At 37.9% G+C, this 17,696-nt stretch overlaps 2 protein-coding genes across 2 annotated transcripts; one reads left to right on the top strand and one right to left on the bottom strand.

Annotated features, from left to right (window-relative positions):
• Nucleotides 1–1,408: 1,408 nt before the first annotated feature.
• On the top strand, nucleotides 1,409–6,484 carry LOC145783682 (ATP-dependent (S)-NAD(P)H-hydrate dehydratase-like). Its single transcript, XM_082595571.1, has 10 exons — nucleotides 1,409–1,531; nucleotides 2,169–2,321; nucleotides 2,548–2,593; nucleotides 3,545–3,633; nucleotides 3,950–4,109; nucleotides 4,379–4,483; nucleotides 4,586–4,721; nucleotides 4,801–4,900; nucleotides 5,831–5,998; nucleotides 6,132–6,484. The coding sequence occupies exons 1-10, from the start codon at nucleotides 1,425–1,427 to the stop codon at nucleotides 6,148–6,150; spliced, it is 1,083 nt and encodes a 360-aa protein (XP_082451697.1). The 5' UTR covers nucleotides 1,409–1,424; the 3' UTR covers nucleotides 6,151–6,484.
• On the bottom strand, nucleotides 6,485–17,106 carry LOC145783680 (mitogen-activated protein kinase 8-like). Its single transcript, XM_082595570.1, has 7 exons — nucleotides 17,014–17,106; nucleotides 16,474–16,657; nucleotides 15,460–15,693; nucleotides 14,712–14,935; nucleotides 13,479–13,641; nucleotides 10,548–10,783; nucleotides 6,485–10,117 (listed from the first exon to the last, which is right to left on the bottom strand). Exons 1-7 carry the CDS (start codon nucleotides 17,016–17,018, stop codon nucleotides 9,850–9,852), a joined length of 1,314 nt encoding a protein of 437 aa, XP_082451696.1. The 5' UTR covers nucleotides 17,019–17,106; the 3' UTR covers nucleotides 6,485–9,849.
• Nucleotides 17,107–17,696: the final 590 nt, after the last annotated feature.

Raw genomic sequence — 17,696 nt, forward strand, 5'->3', positions numbered from 1 at the left:
CAAAAAAAATTTGATTTTGAAGATTTTAGACAGACTGTTAATTTTTCAATAACAGTCTGATTTAGCGCTTTTCAACTTACTTTTTCTCATTTGCTATTGCTTCCCCAAGGCAATAAAAAAGTTTTATGTCATTAGGAAACCACAAAAAATAAAAACACCTCAAAAAATGTCAGTCAAGCACTAGCAGTAGCTGTAATCAAAATCTGCAAAATGTGACAAATCAGGCCGCATCTCCAGGTGGCCATGCTGGTATGTTACTAAAGTATAAAATTTCTTTTTTTCCTCAGCTGCATGGTTGGTCCTAAATGTTTATTCTTGGACTGACAAAGCCTTGATGGGTTATTCCTGGTAGTTTCGCATAGTTGTAGAGGCTTTTGACACAGGCCGGTTACCAAGATTGACAGAGTGAAGTTTTCTGATGGTTGAAGTGTTGTTGTCGGGGAGTTATTCCATCCATGAGTGATGGTACGGTACCATTTTCATCAACAACAAACAATAGCGTTATTAGCCATAATTTTTCTTTGTTGCTTGTGCACTTGTAGGTACAGCTTAGTGTTGGTGAAACTTTGCGAGATCTTAGTTTGACACTGCCTGGAAGCACTGTACACTTGTAGGCCCAGCTCAGTGTTGGTGAAACTTTGCAGGATCTTGGTTTGACACTGCCTGGAAGCATTTCTTATTTTTCCAAATCATTTAATGATTTAAAATGGAAGCTGCTTAAGTAGGCTACCATACTCATTTGAATATTTTTGTAGTTACAACTTTCTGTTTTATCGTATTTTTAATTGTACTGTCACAATAGGCACATAGGCTACTACTAAAATCATTATTGTTTCATTCTGCATTTTATGGATTAAGAATTAAGATTGTTTTTTCTATGCTTTTTCAATAATGTTGGATTTAACAAATTTATTTGAGTGAATCATTGATTAGCAAAAGGGGATCTGATGTCAACCTCAAGCAAATTTCTAGTTTTAGTTCACTCAGGCAAATTTCTAGTTTTGTGAGAATAACTGAACATAGGCTACCAGTTACATTTTTACTGTAAAACTAATAGATTTGGTGGCATTTTAATTGAAGATTGACACTATTTTAGTGATTTCTGATAAAAAGTATTTTATCAATTCATTTTTTTTAGGTTTGTTGTTTTGCTATTTTTTGCTTTTTTTGGTTTCAAGTGTGTATGGTTGTAGTGTGTGTGTGATATTGTGTATCGTAAAGCTATGTGTTTGATTGCATATTTTCCATGCTCAATTGATGAGTAACCATAGCTTCACAGGCTATTGTTTTCTTGTATGATATCTGTAATATCACCTTTTCAAAAACTGTTAGACCAAATGTAAAATATAACACTTAAAGTTTTGAGTTTAAGTTTAAATAAGCTTAATTTTTTTATTTGCCAGTTGTGGACTTGGTGCTATGTGATGAACATTGGGAAAGCCTGTAATGTAATTGTTAGCATTAAGGTTTTACAACTAATTTTATGCAAGGAAGTCTCTGCTAAGCTATCCTCGCAAAGTTTTTTTTCAAGGTAGGATTCTGTATTGCATGATACATTTATCCACTTTATAGATTCATTCACTTTAACAATGCTTAAGAACCTCAATAGCTAAATTGTAGTGCTGGAAGTTTTTACATTTTTTTGAACAACAGTATGGTATTTTGCTTATACTGAAGCCACCCGATTGCAGTTTTTATAAAACTAATTCTCATTTTGAAACTTAATTCAATCAACCAGATAGTATTATGGATTGTTTGGTATTTATTTTTATCATATGTTGTCAAAAAGTTTTGGTTTGTTTTAAAAATTCGTGTTCAATCACCATCTGGTAAATAACAATTAAAAATAATAATCTCTATAAATAGTAGAAATAATTGACTGCATGGCCGAGTGGTGAGAGCCATGATACCACCCTCGAAAGAGTGCCGGCTTGACATTGCTCATGAGCATAAACGTATACCTGAAAGTGGACTTGAAGATTGGCTTATTTATCTTCATTTTCAATCACCAGGCTTTAGCCTGGTTATGACAAAAATAGTAGAAATGTGTTCCAAGTTTTTTTCATGTGACCGTGAAATTCCTAATTTTATTTTTCAGTTGTATAGTTTGTTTGGTTTAAAAGCTTATTTTGTAGCCATTATCAATTTTTTATTTATATTTTGTTTAGAACTTTTCAAAGTGGATCGGGTGCTGCAAATTATTCTGCCATGTATAAAAATGATGACGTTTTCAATGAATTCCTTACAGCAGTGCCACGCTTATCATATGATCAATACAAAGGACAAGCAGGGAGGGTGGCAGTGGTTGGTGGATGTGAAGAGTAAGTAAATCATTATACTATCAATGCTGTGGATTGGAATCTAAAGTTTCATTCTATATATACAACAATTTTTGCAGCTTGGAAAGAAGTCTTCTTGAAATTATATGAAATAATTGTAAGATTTAATTTTGTTTTAAAGTGTGTGAAACTTTTGTAACAAATGTAGGTGATCTGATGTAGTATATATGTGCATGCATTGCAATTACTTATCAGTATTTCTGTTTAGGTACACAGGAGCACCATATTTCGCTGGAATAACTGCCCTGAAAGTTGTAGGTACCAAGAACTTTCATTTTAATATTCGTATCTATTGTGTAGTTTGGTCTGATGACTAAGTTGTCAGAATATAAAAAGGGAATACGTCATAGTACGTACTAAAATCACTTGATGATGTGCCAGAAGAGAATACTTGAATTATTGACTGCATACAGTAGTATAGTTGTGATATATTTGACTCACATAATAGTTGTCTTCTGTAAAAGATTGTAATTACTGTACATTGGCCGATAGCTGAAAGAAGGAAATTATCCTTCAAGTCATGCAGCAAGTAGTTAGTGTAAGAAAATTGCATCAACGAGGCATCAACATACATAATCATTGCTTAATTATGTGTGCAATAGGCTACTTTCACAAGGATATGGAATATGGATGTATGATGAAACATTAATAAAAATCAAACTCCTTAGTAGCCATTAAAGTTAGACTTTATGATGTACGATTATTTCTGTATTCTTTAGTTTGTATTATTTTTTTGCAATGTGAAAAACATTCAGAATTGGTAACCAGTGAAATTTACTTCTAAAGCTTTTGCCTCCCATCTTGCTTCTAAACCTTTGGCCTCCCATCATCATCAGCAAACAACCTAGCTCACATTGTAATCTTGTATTGTTTTTTTTTTTCACATGTGTTGATGATGCAAAATAAAAGAACTTCTTCTTGCCACCATAAAAGTGACTTCCTCAAAATCCATCTGAAGAAGCTGCCTTTACGGTGGCAAATCCTTTTTATAAAAATTTACTACTTACTGCCCCTCTGGTTGTTGTTATTTACTGGATGTTCATTCATTTGGTTGCATCCTACAGTTGATGGATTGTTGTATAATTTGCAACTAATTATTCTTCTAACATCCTGAAACCGGGACAGAAGTTAAGGGACACCAGCACCACTTCCTCATATCATATACGTATAGCGATAATCGCTAAACTGTTGTCATGGGTATGTAGGGCGCTGACTTGTCTCATGTAATATGCACGAAAGATGCTGCTACTGCAATCAAGTCCTACAGCCCAGAGTTGATAGTCCATCCACTACTGTGAGTTGATTTAAACATTATAAAACTATTGCAGTTTTTTTAGTTGTAAGATGAGGTGCTAGATGACAAGTTAGAAACCCAAGTGCTCAACTATTTATTATAACACAAGGTATATATCAACGACCTGTTTATTATAAGTTGTTTGTCCTGTCATTTACAAGTAGAAACCAGTAAAACACGTTTATATAAGCGTAGTAAACTGTTGAAATATGGCTTCATATGTACATACACATTTATATCACTTTTCAGTTGACTTGTACGTTATAAACATGTCTTCAATTCACTTAAATTGATTTTTTTCATTTTTGTCTCATAGGGATAAACCCGAAGGCATGGATGTCATTCGTGAGTGGCTGCCGCGTCTACATGCTGTGCTAATAGGACCAGGGCTTGGCCGTGCCCCTGCCAATTTAGAAGCTGCCAAGAAGATTATTATTTCGACAAAAGAAAACAATACCCCACTCGTGATTGATGCTGTTAGTATGTAAGCTAGAAATAACTGGCCCTTAATGTGCTTCAAGTCTACTATTGTTTACTTATTTCTTCAGCCAATATGCAAGGAACTTTGACACACACTATGTGACATTTTATTCTTAATAACTGTACACTACCTTATCCGTTATTAATATCTAGTCATTTAAAAACCTTTACATCCTGTATCACTCTGACTGGGATCATCAGAAGGTTGTAATTCAAGTAGAATTAAATTCATTATTTTTCTATTGCATTTTTTGTCCTATTTCAGGATGGAGTGTTTCTTGTCACTCAAGACCCACACGTGATACGCGGATACAAAAAAGCAATACTGACTCCTAATCTTGTGGAGTTCAAGAGGCTTTTCACTTCTTTGGTACGTGCAATTTTACGTATTAAAACCATTTAAAAGGAGTGAACTTTGATTAATTAATTTCTTTTTTTGCAACGTTTTACTTTGAATGTTACATCGGTGCAGAACCTCACTGTAGAAGAACCCAGTACGAGAGAATTATCTCAAGACATAAGCGAAACTGTCGCTGTCAGCAAAGCTCTCGGTGATGTAACTGTAGTCCGAAAAGGTGCCGTTGATGTCATTGCAAGCGGAAATGAAGGTAAGTGCCGTGTACGGAGTGTTGTCCACAGTTTTCACTGTAGGCTCTTTAATTTATTGACCGAAGGAATGTATCTCAGTTGTTGTTGTGGACGAACGAGGAAGTCCAAGAAGATGTGGAGGCCAAGGAGATTTACTATCTGGAGCAATGATGGTGTTCTCCTACTGGACACACCGTCGGTATGAATATTTAGAACAATTTGTCATTTAATGCCGCTTTGCTCATGTTTAATGACAAAATGTCTTTGGATGATCTTTTTTTAAATAGCTTAACGGCAGTACATCGGCAGTGCATCTGATTCCTGACATGTAAGCTTATACAATGATATGAACATTACATCCGAGTGGCATCCTTCTTTTGTCAAGTTGGGAAATGGGAAGGCGTGCTTTGAACGGAATGTACCTATTTATCTGCAATAACTTTTCAAGTGTATGCAGTAGAAGGGGCCTACAAAGTATTTTTTTATAATCAATCATGAATTTTTGACGTAGTAATGTGATCTATCCTATTTGTGATTTCTTTTATTCAAACTGTATCAAATAGTTAATAGAGAATTGTTCTGGATGGATAAATTTTGTTGGTTTTGGTGAATCTCTCTCTCCATTTTGCTTCAAAGAATCTAATCCCGAAAGTTAAAATTCACCAAACGCTCAAACGTAAAACTTCCCGAATGAATTAAACTGCCTGAGGCAAGATCTTTTAGTGCGCCACCGCACCGTTAGCTCAGTAGTTACGCGCCCGGCTCGAGATCACGCGGCGCAAGTTCGACTCTCGGGGTTTGCGCTTGAGCAACGCATTTCAGGACTGCTCTCCATTCAGTGGCAGCTAGTGAATGAAATAATTTCCCGGCAACAACACTTCAACAATGGGAAAACTTCTCTTTGCCAATCTCGGTAACCGGCCCTGCGTCAAGAGCCTCTACAAGTATGCGAAACTATCAGAAATAACCAATCAAGGCTTTGTCAGTCCGAGGATAAAGATTCAAAACCAACCAACCAAACCACCAACCAGATGCATGGAATTCAAAAATTCTTTATTCAACCCAGCCTGACTTCTAAGATTCAGATTGACTTAATATTTACCGGTACGTCACTTTCTTCTGCTTTTAGCCACAAACAAACGGCCATGAAAACCCCACCCGGGTTCACAGCCGCGTACGCCGCTTGTCTCCTCACGAGGAAGTGTTCCCTGCAAGCTTTCAACGAGCACCACCGTTCTACAACCACTACCGACCTAATCAGTGCCATCGATTCTGTCTTCCACACTACATTCGATCTGTGAGTTTAAACCACCCTTTTTCACTTGGCGAGCCTTATGTCATTCAGTTGGTTAATTAAGCTTTTTTATCGGCCACCTCAAGTTTTGGATATTTCCAGTTATTTTTAATTCCAATGCTTTCTTATTTTGCAGTGCCCTATCTAAAATCTAGAGAAAAGCTGTGACGAAGAAATCTATTGAGAGATCGTGTATTATATTTATCGCAAAATATTGTAATGCAGAAGCCCACAGTTAACGGGCAACCAGACTTTGATTCCTTTACGACTGGAAAATAAACTTGCTTCGTTTGTGGTGCACTTACTGCGATGAACCAACTTCAGCTGCCAGCACTGAACCGACATCAAGCTACATGAAAACTTGAAAAGCGTTAACACTTGGACGTTAGCACGGCAGAGTGTTGTCATAGTGAAGGCGGTTGTCGTCGATGTATACATTTTTGTCTGCTTCGTTAGCGTAATTGTCGAAATAAATTATTATGGTACCATAAGTTAAACCACGAGTCGATCTATGAATAGTATACTCTTTCAAATTTTTCTTTTATTGAAACGAGAGTAATCTCGATCAAGAAGCTGCATGCGAATAAAAATTAGATTTTTCCCAAGTAACATGCACGTACAATATATCCAGGCAGCAAAATCAGCGATTTTTACATTATTAATCGTCTGCAGACGTAAAATCAATGACGGATTTTGCTGTAAATGTAAGAACTGGTGGTGCAGCCTTGCCCATGCGGTACTTGGAACCGACTGACTTGGCTGCACTCAACACAATACCGCGTCAGTTAGCGCTGTAGTTGTAGCATGCTTGTTCATGTTCAAACATGTATGCATCGAATTGCTTCAGCAATAGATGACGTACGTTGCGTATTGAAAACACAATGTCGTGGTGGTAGCCTAATTGAAGGGGATGGGGGAAGTAGAAATATGAAGTACGGTAAAATTTACCTACTAGGATTTCCAATACGATATAGTGTAAGTACAGTAAGGGACTGTTCAAATAAATAAAATGTGACGGCTATTTTCTTGCTTTACTTCACCGTTATCCTTATTCTGGACAGTTTGACCCCCCTCCCAACCGAAAGCTTCACCAATGTTTGAACACTCCACCAAGCATAGTGGTGCAATAAATTCCTTGTGACCACTACCGCACAATTAAAATACAAGTGCAATTCACGAAGAACAGCTTATTAGCTAAATATGGAGTTCTTGATAATATTGCTAAAACATCATGATTAAACAACGGTGCAATACAAGGAACAGCGAAAAGGGCTGTGGAGTAACTCTGATATTGGTATTTATCCAATATTTCTCATGATCCTAAACGAATTTCTCTAGAAATCGTGAGAATTTGAAACTAAGTTGAGGTAAAAAAAACTACATAAACTTTTCAAAATTATCTAAACTTATTCTCAAATCACAACTAACTTAAAAAAAATGTCTGGTTTAACATGTACGGCGCACTTAAAGCTGTGATTATTACGCATCGTTTAGTCATGGTAAATTCCACCCTTTTCATCGACTCCACAGCACTAATAGGTCCAGTGTCCACCCATTTCATGCGAATCACCAACAATAAAAAAGATACGGAATGTAGCCTATCCACAATACATTCACCGTGCTTCCAAATATAAAGCGGATGGATCCGGACAAAACAAGAAAAATTTTCACTCTGATGTTTTAGCCTGATGCTGCGAGTTCACTGTGGTAATAGCGAATTGCATTAGCTTTCGAAACACAGTTCCCTAGTTATATGCTTATGACGAATAGTGTTAAGGTCAGCAAGATGTTTTTGAATGCGGCTCTTTTGTTTGGCTTGAGGCTGCTGTCTGTTGAGTTTCTGTGTTATAAGGCGTTATTGCTATGAAATTGTGTTAAATCGGTTGATTAATAGATCAGGTGACGTAGTTCTTCCCTTTCGGCACGGTTGCTGATTTTGGATTCTGTCCACTTTTGAAAGTGGCCTCTTTGAAACGCAATTGTACCGGATCATTTTCTCTGGCAATGATTGTAAATTTAAAGTCGGTGAGGCACGTTTTTAATGATCAAAGACCGAACTTTATCTGAGCTTTGGTGTTCTTCTAGGCGGGAGTTGGGCGGATCGTGCTGCCTATGTAGCTTTCCCTGCATTTCTTGCATACGATCTTGTAAACACAGTTCTTGGTGGTACACATGTCGTTCCGTAGTGGACAGTCTTGTAGTCGGCAAGGTGCCGATTTTTGAAGGGCGTTTCGGAAGGTTCGTGAGCGTCGAAAGAGGCGGACTGGCAAATTCAGGTCTTTGGAGACTTTCTTCACGGTCTGCGGTTCAATTTGATTTCAGTAAAATTTTACTCCAGTAACAGCCGATTTTTTTTGTTTGTCGTATCCAGGCTTACACCCGGTGGTTGAAGATTTAGATTAAGTGGACGGGAAGGCAAGGAAGCCAATCTTCGTGTCCACCTTCAGGCATGCCTTTTAAGTGTCCTGCCAAAGACACAGCCGCATGCTCTTGAGCGGTGTCGAACCGGCGCCCTTTCGATTGCCGTCCAAGGGTTCTCACCACTCGGCTACGCAGCTGACAAGCTGTGTTCCGGTGGGACAACAGCCGATTATTCCGGTGGGACTCGGAAGAATTTTTTAGCGTTTGGACGCCAATCTCTAAGATTACTGAGCTGACTCAACATTCACATCCAAGCATCAACGAGAAGAACATGCCATGCTCTAGAGTTCAAATGCAGGAACTTATATTGAACAATTGGGTTTGTTTCAAGGCTTTTACAGACGCGACACTTTACCTGGAAAAACATTAAATCTATTCCAATTTTAACAACTGAACACAACTCAAGATCGTAAAGCTTGAAAGTAACGTCATAGAGACAACAACGCTACTCGCTCATGTCAGAAAGTGCTTTGCGAACGGCATTATCTTACTGATAAAGAATATTGGCAGCAATTGCAAATACACCTACAAATGTACTAAATCAGCCAGCTGCGCAAGAAGAAGTATACCGAGAAAACATTAAACTAGCAGCTTGGAAATATAAAAAAAAATCTAGAATGACCCAAAAAAATTTAACTCATTTTGTTGGTCACCCTGTAATATCCATTTCTGTAAAACCAAAAACACTACCATCAGGCCAAGTGCGATGCATCATCACAATAGGTCTTATAGGAGATATTGAAAGTTGAAACTAGAGCTACGGTAGCAAATTTATAGAAAAATTAAAATTGGAAACACGGATTAGGCCGTTAGTAAATCAACTACTACGTTAAAAGTTTACGAAATAAGTACAGGCGCATAATTTTAACATTTTGAATCACTAACAAAAACACAATGCTGTATAGAAAAAAAAAAAAAATTGTAGGTGTAAACTTTTTTTTGTTTCGAAAAGTAGTTGCTGTGTTTTGTGCACGGTAGCGAGAGTACAAAAGAAGAGTAACCTCATAAATCTGACAGCAAACCGCGCAATGTAAAGTTAAACAAGATTTTACAACTTTAAAAAGCTAGAAACATAATTCACATTAATACTTCCATTGTCGTGAATCCGTTAGATTGACGATGACACTCACGTCAATTTTGCATGGGCTAAAACTGGGCTCTTTGCAGCTGCTCGATACTAGAGAACATTTAGAGCGTGATCCGATCGGCCACGTCATAACAAAATAAGAACGATTTTCCTATCTCTGGTGAGTCAAATGATTGTCGTTGTTCTCGGTGCGTGTGTTTCGCATATCCGGTTACGCAAACGCATCTTCTCCCAGGCGGAAAAAGTTGCCGTCTGGCGACGTTGAAACGATGTAAAAACGGCAACTTTTGTCGGCTGAGATACGAGATCCAGTCATTACCAGAACGAAAGAAGAAAGCAACTGATACTACTTCTTGCTTCCGCCCCCTTTGCTAGAATGGATGACATGACTGTCTGTTTTCACATCGGTGGCTGCGTTCGAATTGTTTTCGTTCTTTTCGTCGGGCAGAGTGATCGGTATAACAGGGTTGGGTACGCTTGTGTCAACGGTGAGCCATAGCTGCACCTCTTTCCAAATGACCTCTTTCCACTTTTCAACCGAATAGTCGACTTCGTCTATGGCTGCATTGTCACTCAGTTTCGGCGCAGGACCCTCAACTTCGCTAGTGTCATACCTGCGGAAACAAATTTCAGTTCGCGAATTCAGCTCTTGTCACTTTCTGCCAGCAAGACTTTGAATGTAAAAAGTGACTTTTTATTCAATTTTTTCATATATCATATATTCAGCTCACCAGCTTTGAACACTGATAGAGATTTTAAAAAGCCGTAATCAAAAAAATTCCACTTCCTCGATATTTTTGCACTGCTTAATAACTTACATTAACGGCACATAGTCATTTAGAGTTAAACTATGGTCACTTTCACTTGCTTTATTTATTCAATTAATGACAAGGTTTGGGAATGCAGCTACCCAGACAGCAAAATTCGTCATTTTTACATTGATTTAACATCTGCAGACGTAAAAATGACAGATTTTGCTGTCTTGGTAGGGACACAAAAAAACTACACATGTGCTACCAACACCGACTTTAATTTTTGACCTACCAGACTTTGATGTAGGGATGCTGAAGAGCTTCGTCAACTGTTATGCGGTTGATAGGATCAACAACCAGCATTTTAGCCAATAGATCCCTGGCTTGGCTGGCTCGAAGCCGACCATTGCTTTCTGAGTCAGTTGGAAACAAGCCATCAGGGAACAATCGGTTTATCGGGTGGCCGCGTTGAAACTGCCGGTTCAGAACGTAATTCCGGACGGTTGGTTGCAGTTTGTTGATGAAATCCTGTTTTTTTTTTAATAAGATGCTGTGTTAAAAAACAAAGCCTGTTTTTTTGCAATTATTAGAAACCTGGCTTCTTGCCTTGTAGAGTCTAGAGCAGGGGTTCTTAAACTTTTTGAGCCGCGCCCCCCTTTGACGTGCCATCCAAACTTGCGCCCCACCAAACTACAAAATTAGCAAACATTAAAGTGTAATGACTACAGGAATTTATATTTAGCTTTCATCAATGTGAGGGATGTAATTGTTTTTCGGAAACAAAAAGTTTAATTCGAGGCTTTGTAGCTGATAATGCACACTTCAGATCGGCTTCACAATCAATAAGTTTGTTTCGATGTTTTGTTTTTATGTTCAAAATTGTAGAAAAGCCACTTTCGCACAGATAAGTGGACGAAAACGGAAGAAGTGTGCGTATCGCCACGCTACCGACTCCCTTGTATATGTGCAAATATTTAACCCAAAAATCAGTTAGTGGCATTGCTTCATAATCGTCTTTTGCAGTGGAGTTACACTTTATTTCCAAAAATTCCTCTTGCAAACCGTCGGGAAGAATGTCCTCGTTAGCACGAAAGGGATTTCTTGTCATCTTCCATTCTGGAAGGTCGGTGTCACCCAAGTCTGGGAAATAGCGTTCGAATTTTTGTTTCAAAAGCTGAAGGTGAGCCTCCACTTCAGCCTTAAGCTCACCTTTCAGTTCAAGTTGCTTTTTGTCAAGTGCAGTATCTAGGTTGGTAAATGAAGCTGCATTTCCTGTTTGTATTCGGCGGTGCCACAACCCCAGCTTTGCCACAAATGCTCGAATGGAATCACAGCTATTAATCCGGTTAGTATTTTTGCCCTGCAAGAGCAGATTTAAGTTATTGAGGGCCTCGAGAATGTCCACGAGGTATGCCAACTCCAGCTGAAACTTCTCTGATGAAAATGGCAGAAAGAGATCTTGCTTCCCATGAGCTTCCAAAAATAGCATCAGTTCATCTCTCATTTCATACACGCGGCTAACTGATTACCTTTCGATAACCAACGAATAGATGTAAGGAAGAGGAGAGTCTTATGGTTCGAATCCATATCCTTGCACAGCTTGGTAAACAGTCTCGTATTGAAGGCACTGGTTTTGACGAAGTTGACGGCTCGTATGATTATTGTAAGCTTATCTTTCATTGCAGCTGGTAGAGTCCTGGAGGCCAGAGCCTCACGGTGAATCACGCAGTGAGATCCAATGGCATTGGGACTTTTTTGCTTTATCCTGGCAATAAATCCACTTAGTCACATGCGTTTAGTCACATAGTTTGACATCGCTTGCGCTCCCCTTGTGGACCTTTCGCGCCCCCCAGTTTAAGAACCGCTGGTCTAGAGAGACTCTAGACCACAGTTATACCGATTTGTTTTAAGGCTATGGCTGAGCATCAAGAAACAACGACACGTTCTTTGTTTAAAAGATGCAATGCTGCGTCCGAACAGGAGTAAATTCAAAATAGATTTCCCATACAAAAAAATCAAAGAACACGCAATAACGAACCTATTATAACTACCATCTCAACTATGCGATTTTTATTGCATGGGCTGCTGCATTTTACGCGCTACATTTGGACTCATCATAATACATCTCATTAAGCCATTCAATTATTCATTTTGGAGACGCGTAACTGCAACCTTGAGCATTAGGCACAACATGCGAGATGATTCTATATTATCTCAATTGTAGATGCATTGGAGGTTGTACGTGAAAAAAACGTAGCAACCACAAGACAGCCATGGCGGCAAATGAAACAGAGAATTTATTGTTGGATGAAAAAGCGAGTGACGAGTGTAAGGATCGACCGTACCACCTCTTTGCCCATACGGTCTCGGAAAATTATTGTTGGTTTTCGAATCGATTAAGTCTCGGAAAATTATTGTTGGTTTTCGAATCGATTAAAGAATACAAAAACAAAGTATTTGATAAGGAATTTAGGGCTAAAACATGGATGACAGCGTAGACATCCACAAGACACCATTGCCAGTTTAGAATAATGAAAGCGAAATTGACAGATTTGGCCAACATAGCCAATGCACTGCTACATTGCTACAACCCAGTTGCGTCTATTCTACAATCTACATACATTTGAGTTGATCTAACCTAAATCAGGAGCTTGTTGTTTTGTTACAGCCAAAAACAACTTTCATGGCTTTCAAGCCAAAATTAAAACAACAAAATGGGTGGATGCAAACTCAGGAGAAAGACCAACCCAATCTAAACAAATAAAATTTCTCAATAGGTTTTTTGTTGAAGGGCTTAAAAATTTGTATCAAAAAGAAAACTGGGTCCTCAACAGAAAATTGCTTGTGTCCTCAACAGAAAATCGCTTTAAAGTTTTTTTTTTAAGATTCAAAAACCTGCAAATTTTCTTTCATAACATTTGTCTGGAGATAGACGTTGGGTAACATACTAATGGAATGTTGAGTGATAAAAACGTATTTACGTTGAACGGGTATCGCTTTGAGTTGAATTAGCTAAATAAAACTTGATTTCGAACCCGTCTCTAATTCTTTGGCATACGGTACTTGAATCACCCAAGAGAAAGCATAACACAACGAAATTATTCAATGGCCATCTCTGCCTGAAGCAGACTGCGCATCAACACGGGTCATCTGCCTCTATGAGTCATGATTTTGAACTATGCCACAAAATATCGCCTTTTAATTTATAACTATTTGAACTTACGTGCGAGGGCGTTCCCAACTGTTCAGTGATTTTATTCCATTGGTCGATGTGGTCAGTTCCAGGAAAGAGGACTTGACCTCTTATCATCTCCCCGAAGATGCAACCAACTGACCAGATATCCACAACCTCCTGATAACCCATCCCAAGGATCACCTCTGGAGCTCTAGGGATTGATTAAAAATTACATGTTTTTCGATGCAATAACCTTGATATACGCTGTGGTTGAGGTGAATATTTGTGTAGGCGTCTAACCCAATCAATTCACGTCAGTCCATAGACTGGTTAAAACTCAGTGCATTTTACTGAGTGAACCGGATTGCGTTGCCAACTAATATAATATTCTTAACTTGAATTGTTAGCCTTGGTGGCCGTGCTAACTTCATTGCATCAACTGATAGGTTGTTATGTTTGAATCGGATGCCAAACCCTGTTGTGTTATTTTGGAAGTCTGCAACCTTTTCCGTCCGGTATTTATTATCACATTGTGGTCGTATTTGTATTCCGGTCATGAACAATTAGGTAAACAGCAAAAGCAAAACATGCTTGTCGGACAAGTGACCGATACAGCGCACAAAACTGTTGCCTATTCCCAGATAACAAATCCGGCATTTTTACATTGATTCAACGTCCGCAGACGTTGAATCAATGTAAAAATGACGGATTTTGCTGCCTGGGTTCATACACTGCACTACTGAAAATTTCTTTTTGAGCGGACTAAAAACATCAACAACATTGTAATTACAAACAAATCATTACGCACTGCAGGGTGTGTGGGTAGCGGCCAATGTAATTAAAATTCGAGAACAGTAGTCTGCACCATACAGACACCACACACTTTATAGGAAGATTTTGCAATGACGTCAGCACAAAATAAATAAACTGAACAACTGCGGTTTCCAACAGTTACGTCATTTCGTATCAACTTGCATTAAATAGCCACCTCGTGCAGACCGGCGAAGCAGACGCTGTCCATTTATTATTCATAGGCCTTTCAAACATATGGAAACCCCGCCTGTAACCGTGTAGCTTAGTCTGAAGAAAATTTAATCAAGAATGTCAAGGCTGCGAGCATCGATACACTTAGACATTTTCGTTGCCAATACAGTTATCCTTGACAACATGCAAAGGACTCCATTTTCTGCTGTAAGCCTTTAGCATGTGATCAAAAAATTGATTTTAAAAGCATTTTGAAACACAAACCGTGAAACGGTACTTGAAAACAAACGACGATACCTGTAATATCTAGTTACAACGTAAGGAGTCATCATGAAGGATCCCCCGGCTGTTCTTGCGAGTCCAAAATCCAGTATCTTGAGTGTGCAGTCTGATTTCACTACAATGTTGGAGGGTTTTAGATCTCTGTGAATGATCCCGGCAGAATGTAAATGTTTGATTCCACACAAGAGTTGGTAGAGCAAGTAAGATAATCGCTCATGGTCCAATTCCATTTGAATCACCTAAGAAGAAACACAAGCTTTTAACTTTGACAGTCACAAAGTTGATTTCATTCCACGTTGAAACGGCAAGACAGCAATGCAAATGCCACTTCAATGATGAAGGGGTTGAATATCATACAAAAGAGAGAGCACATGCACCCAAAGTGCACCGCAAGAGCTCGTCTTTGTGACCTCACAACGGAAATATAAGAGTTGAGAATTCAGCATCAAACTATCAAGTTTGTCAGATCATGGCCATGACACAACAATGATGACTCTGAATGTCACTTCTTCCACAATCAACACGTCAAGAACGAAAATTTCAATAAATTTTACCAAACTGAAGTCATGATTCGTCATCCCACGATAATAAAAAAACATTTTCCCAGTAGCGAGGGATATAGAATGGGATCTCAAAAAAAAATTATTTACCATGTGACTAAGTCACATGCCCAGAGCTTTATTTTACAATTAGTCTTCAAAGTTAGGCCTATAATTGTGAAATTATTTCTTTTCACAGGATTTTAACCTAACCATCTTCGAACCTGGCATAGACTGGCATCCATCAATTCCATAACCAAGTATACATTGGAAAAATCATCGAAAGAACTTTGCGGAGAAAATACATTTAATAGTCCGATGATATTTTTATGGTTGACCGCCCTCATGAGCACAAGCTCACGATACGCTCTCTTTGCATGAGTTGGGTTCTGAAAGGGACGACTTAATTTTTTGATCGCAACATGCTGTCCAAGTATTGTGTCATGAGCAGCACAGACCTGCAAAAAAACAAGATTAAAGTAGTTGAGTTCCCAAATATGTCATTGACTAATTCTTGAATAATCAAAGTTTATATTCAAGGTAAATGTACGACAAAGTCCAAATAACACCAAGTTATCATGTTGTAGATTGCGATTTTGAATATTGAATTCTCTTCAGTACAACTTAATAAAAAGTACAACAAAATACAACAGTTTAATTCAGAAAGAGGCTAAAGTTGTTGTGCGGTTTCTAAAGTTTAAATTTTAAAGATATCAATTAGTAGTTCATTTTTGACATTGTTCTTTATAAGTCAACACGAAAGCATTTCAAGAGCAAGGACTGCATTGAACTGTAATTGCTTGAAAGTAGATAAAAACATAACATTGATTCATACAATAACTCGCTTTGGTCTCACTGCTTCAATATTCTTCACAAGATTGCATGTTGGATAGTGTTACCAAATGAAAAAATGGACAAGATTAGGAGACAACGATTCAAGTTACATAGTATCTTAATGTGCAAAGAAGAGGACTGTTGCATAACTTCACAATTCACATACAGGGTGGGGTAGCTGTATTAGTACCATACTGGTAACTTATACGCAACTACCAACATACAACTGATACTATAATTCAAAAGTACTAAATTGATGAAAACACACCAGTGTAGTCTAAAGTAAGTCATGATATTCTGAAAAACGCAATGTGTAAACGTATATAGCCTAATGATTATACATAAAAGCTGTTGTGGATGGCCAGAAACTGACAAAACTAATATTAGGCAGCATAAACGCGTACCATTCCTTGGGCTCCTGAACCAATCGGCTTTAGACTCTGATAACGTTTCAAAACCGTAAAAACTGAGTCTGATACTTGAACGGTGTAAAATTCTGTGTTGGCGGAAGATTCTCTTTCAAGGTCTTCTGCAGCTGGTGCATTGGCACCTTTACTTTTTCTATCACTCATACCTTCATCAGCTTGCCTATAACCATACAAATAAAATTAAATTGTTGACAAAAACAGTGAGCAATGGCAAAAATTCAGTGATGCAGTTGCTACAGACTACAATGAGTGAAGTTTCTTAGATAGATTTTCATTTGACAAGCTTATTTGACTCGCATTGACTATGAAAATCTGTAAGTGACAAGTGATTGCTCAAGGCATTAAGTCAATTGATTGCACTAGATTCAGGAGATAAGCTAGTACAGTATCAAGTAAAATGTTTCAGAATATGTTGACTTTGCACTTAATTAAATTTTAGGCAATTTTAAATAAACAAGTTTGTTTAGCTTACTTAATCTAACTGTTTATGGTATTTTGAAATGCTAAAACACTTACCCCATACGTTGTACAAATCCAATATAATGAATACTTTTACCCTTCCATGTATCTGTAGCTACTGGAATATTCAACACCTATTTGCAACACTTATTTTTCTGCAGATAAAACAATACTTGAGTTAATGAATGTTTACAAGACACAAAAGTTTACCCTAGAATACATATCCTATATTATAAAAACTATTAATACTACAAAAAGTGCTCAATGCTTAGCAAAAAAGCAAAGCAGATGTTTGAAAGGCCTTTGAATAATATTTATCCTATATTATATCCTTATATCTATATATCCTTATATATCCTATATGGGTCTGCTACTATTCGGTGAGTTTCTAACCTCTAACCCCTAACCCTCAAACGGCAATGATAATTAGGCTACAGTACCCAATATGTAAAAAAAAAAATTAAAAAAATCACTGAATAGGGATCGGACTCACTAAATCGGACTCACCGAAACGTAGACAAAAATATAGGCTATATCTGGGAATGTTAAGTCATGTGTATGCCCCCTAGGGTGTTGCAGGTAGGGGTGTTCAATTTCGATTTTCGATTTCGATTATAGTGATATTCGAAATTCGTTTTTCGTATCGGACATATTCGAAATTATAGCTGTCCTTTCGGCTGAACGCGGTTGAAAGTAACGCGAGTGGCGCGAAATCTGTCTTGTCGCATTTTGCAAGCGAA

The sequence above is a fragment of the Aplidium turbinatum genome, chromosome 14, assembly GCF_918807975.1.
Source record: "Aplidium turbinatum chromosome 14, kaAplTurb1.1, whole genome shotgun sequence".
NCBI lineage: Eukaryota > Metazoa > Chordata > Ascidiacea > Aplousobranchia > Polyclinidae > Aplidium > Aplidium turbinatum.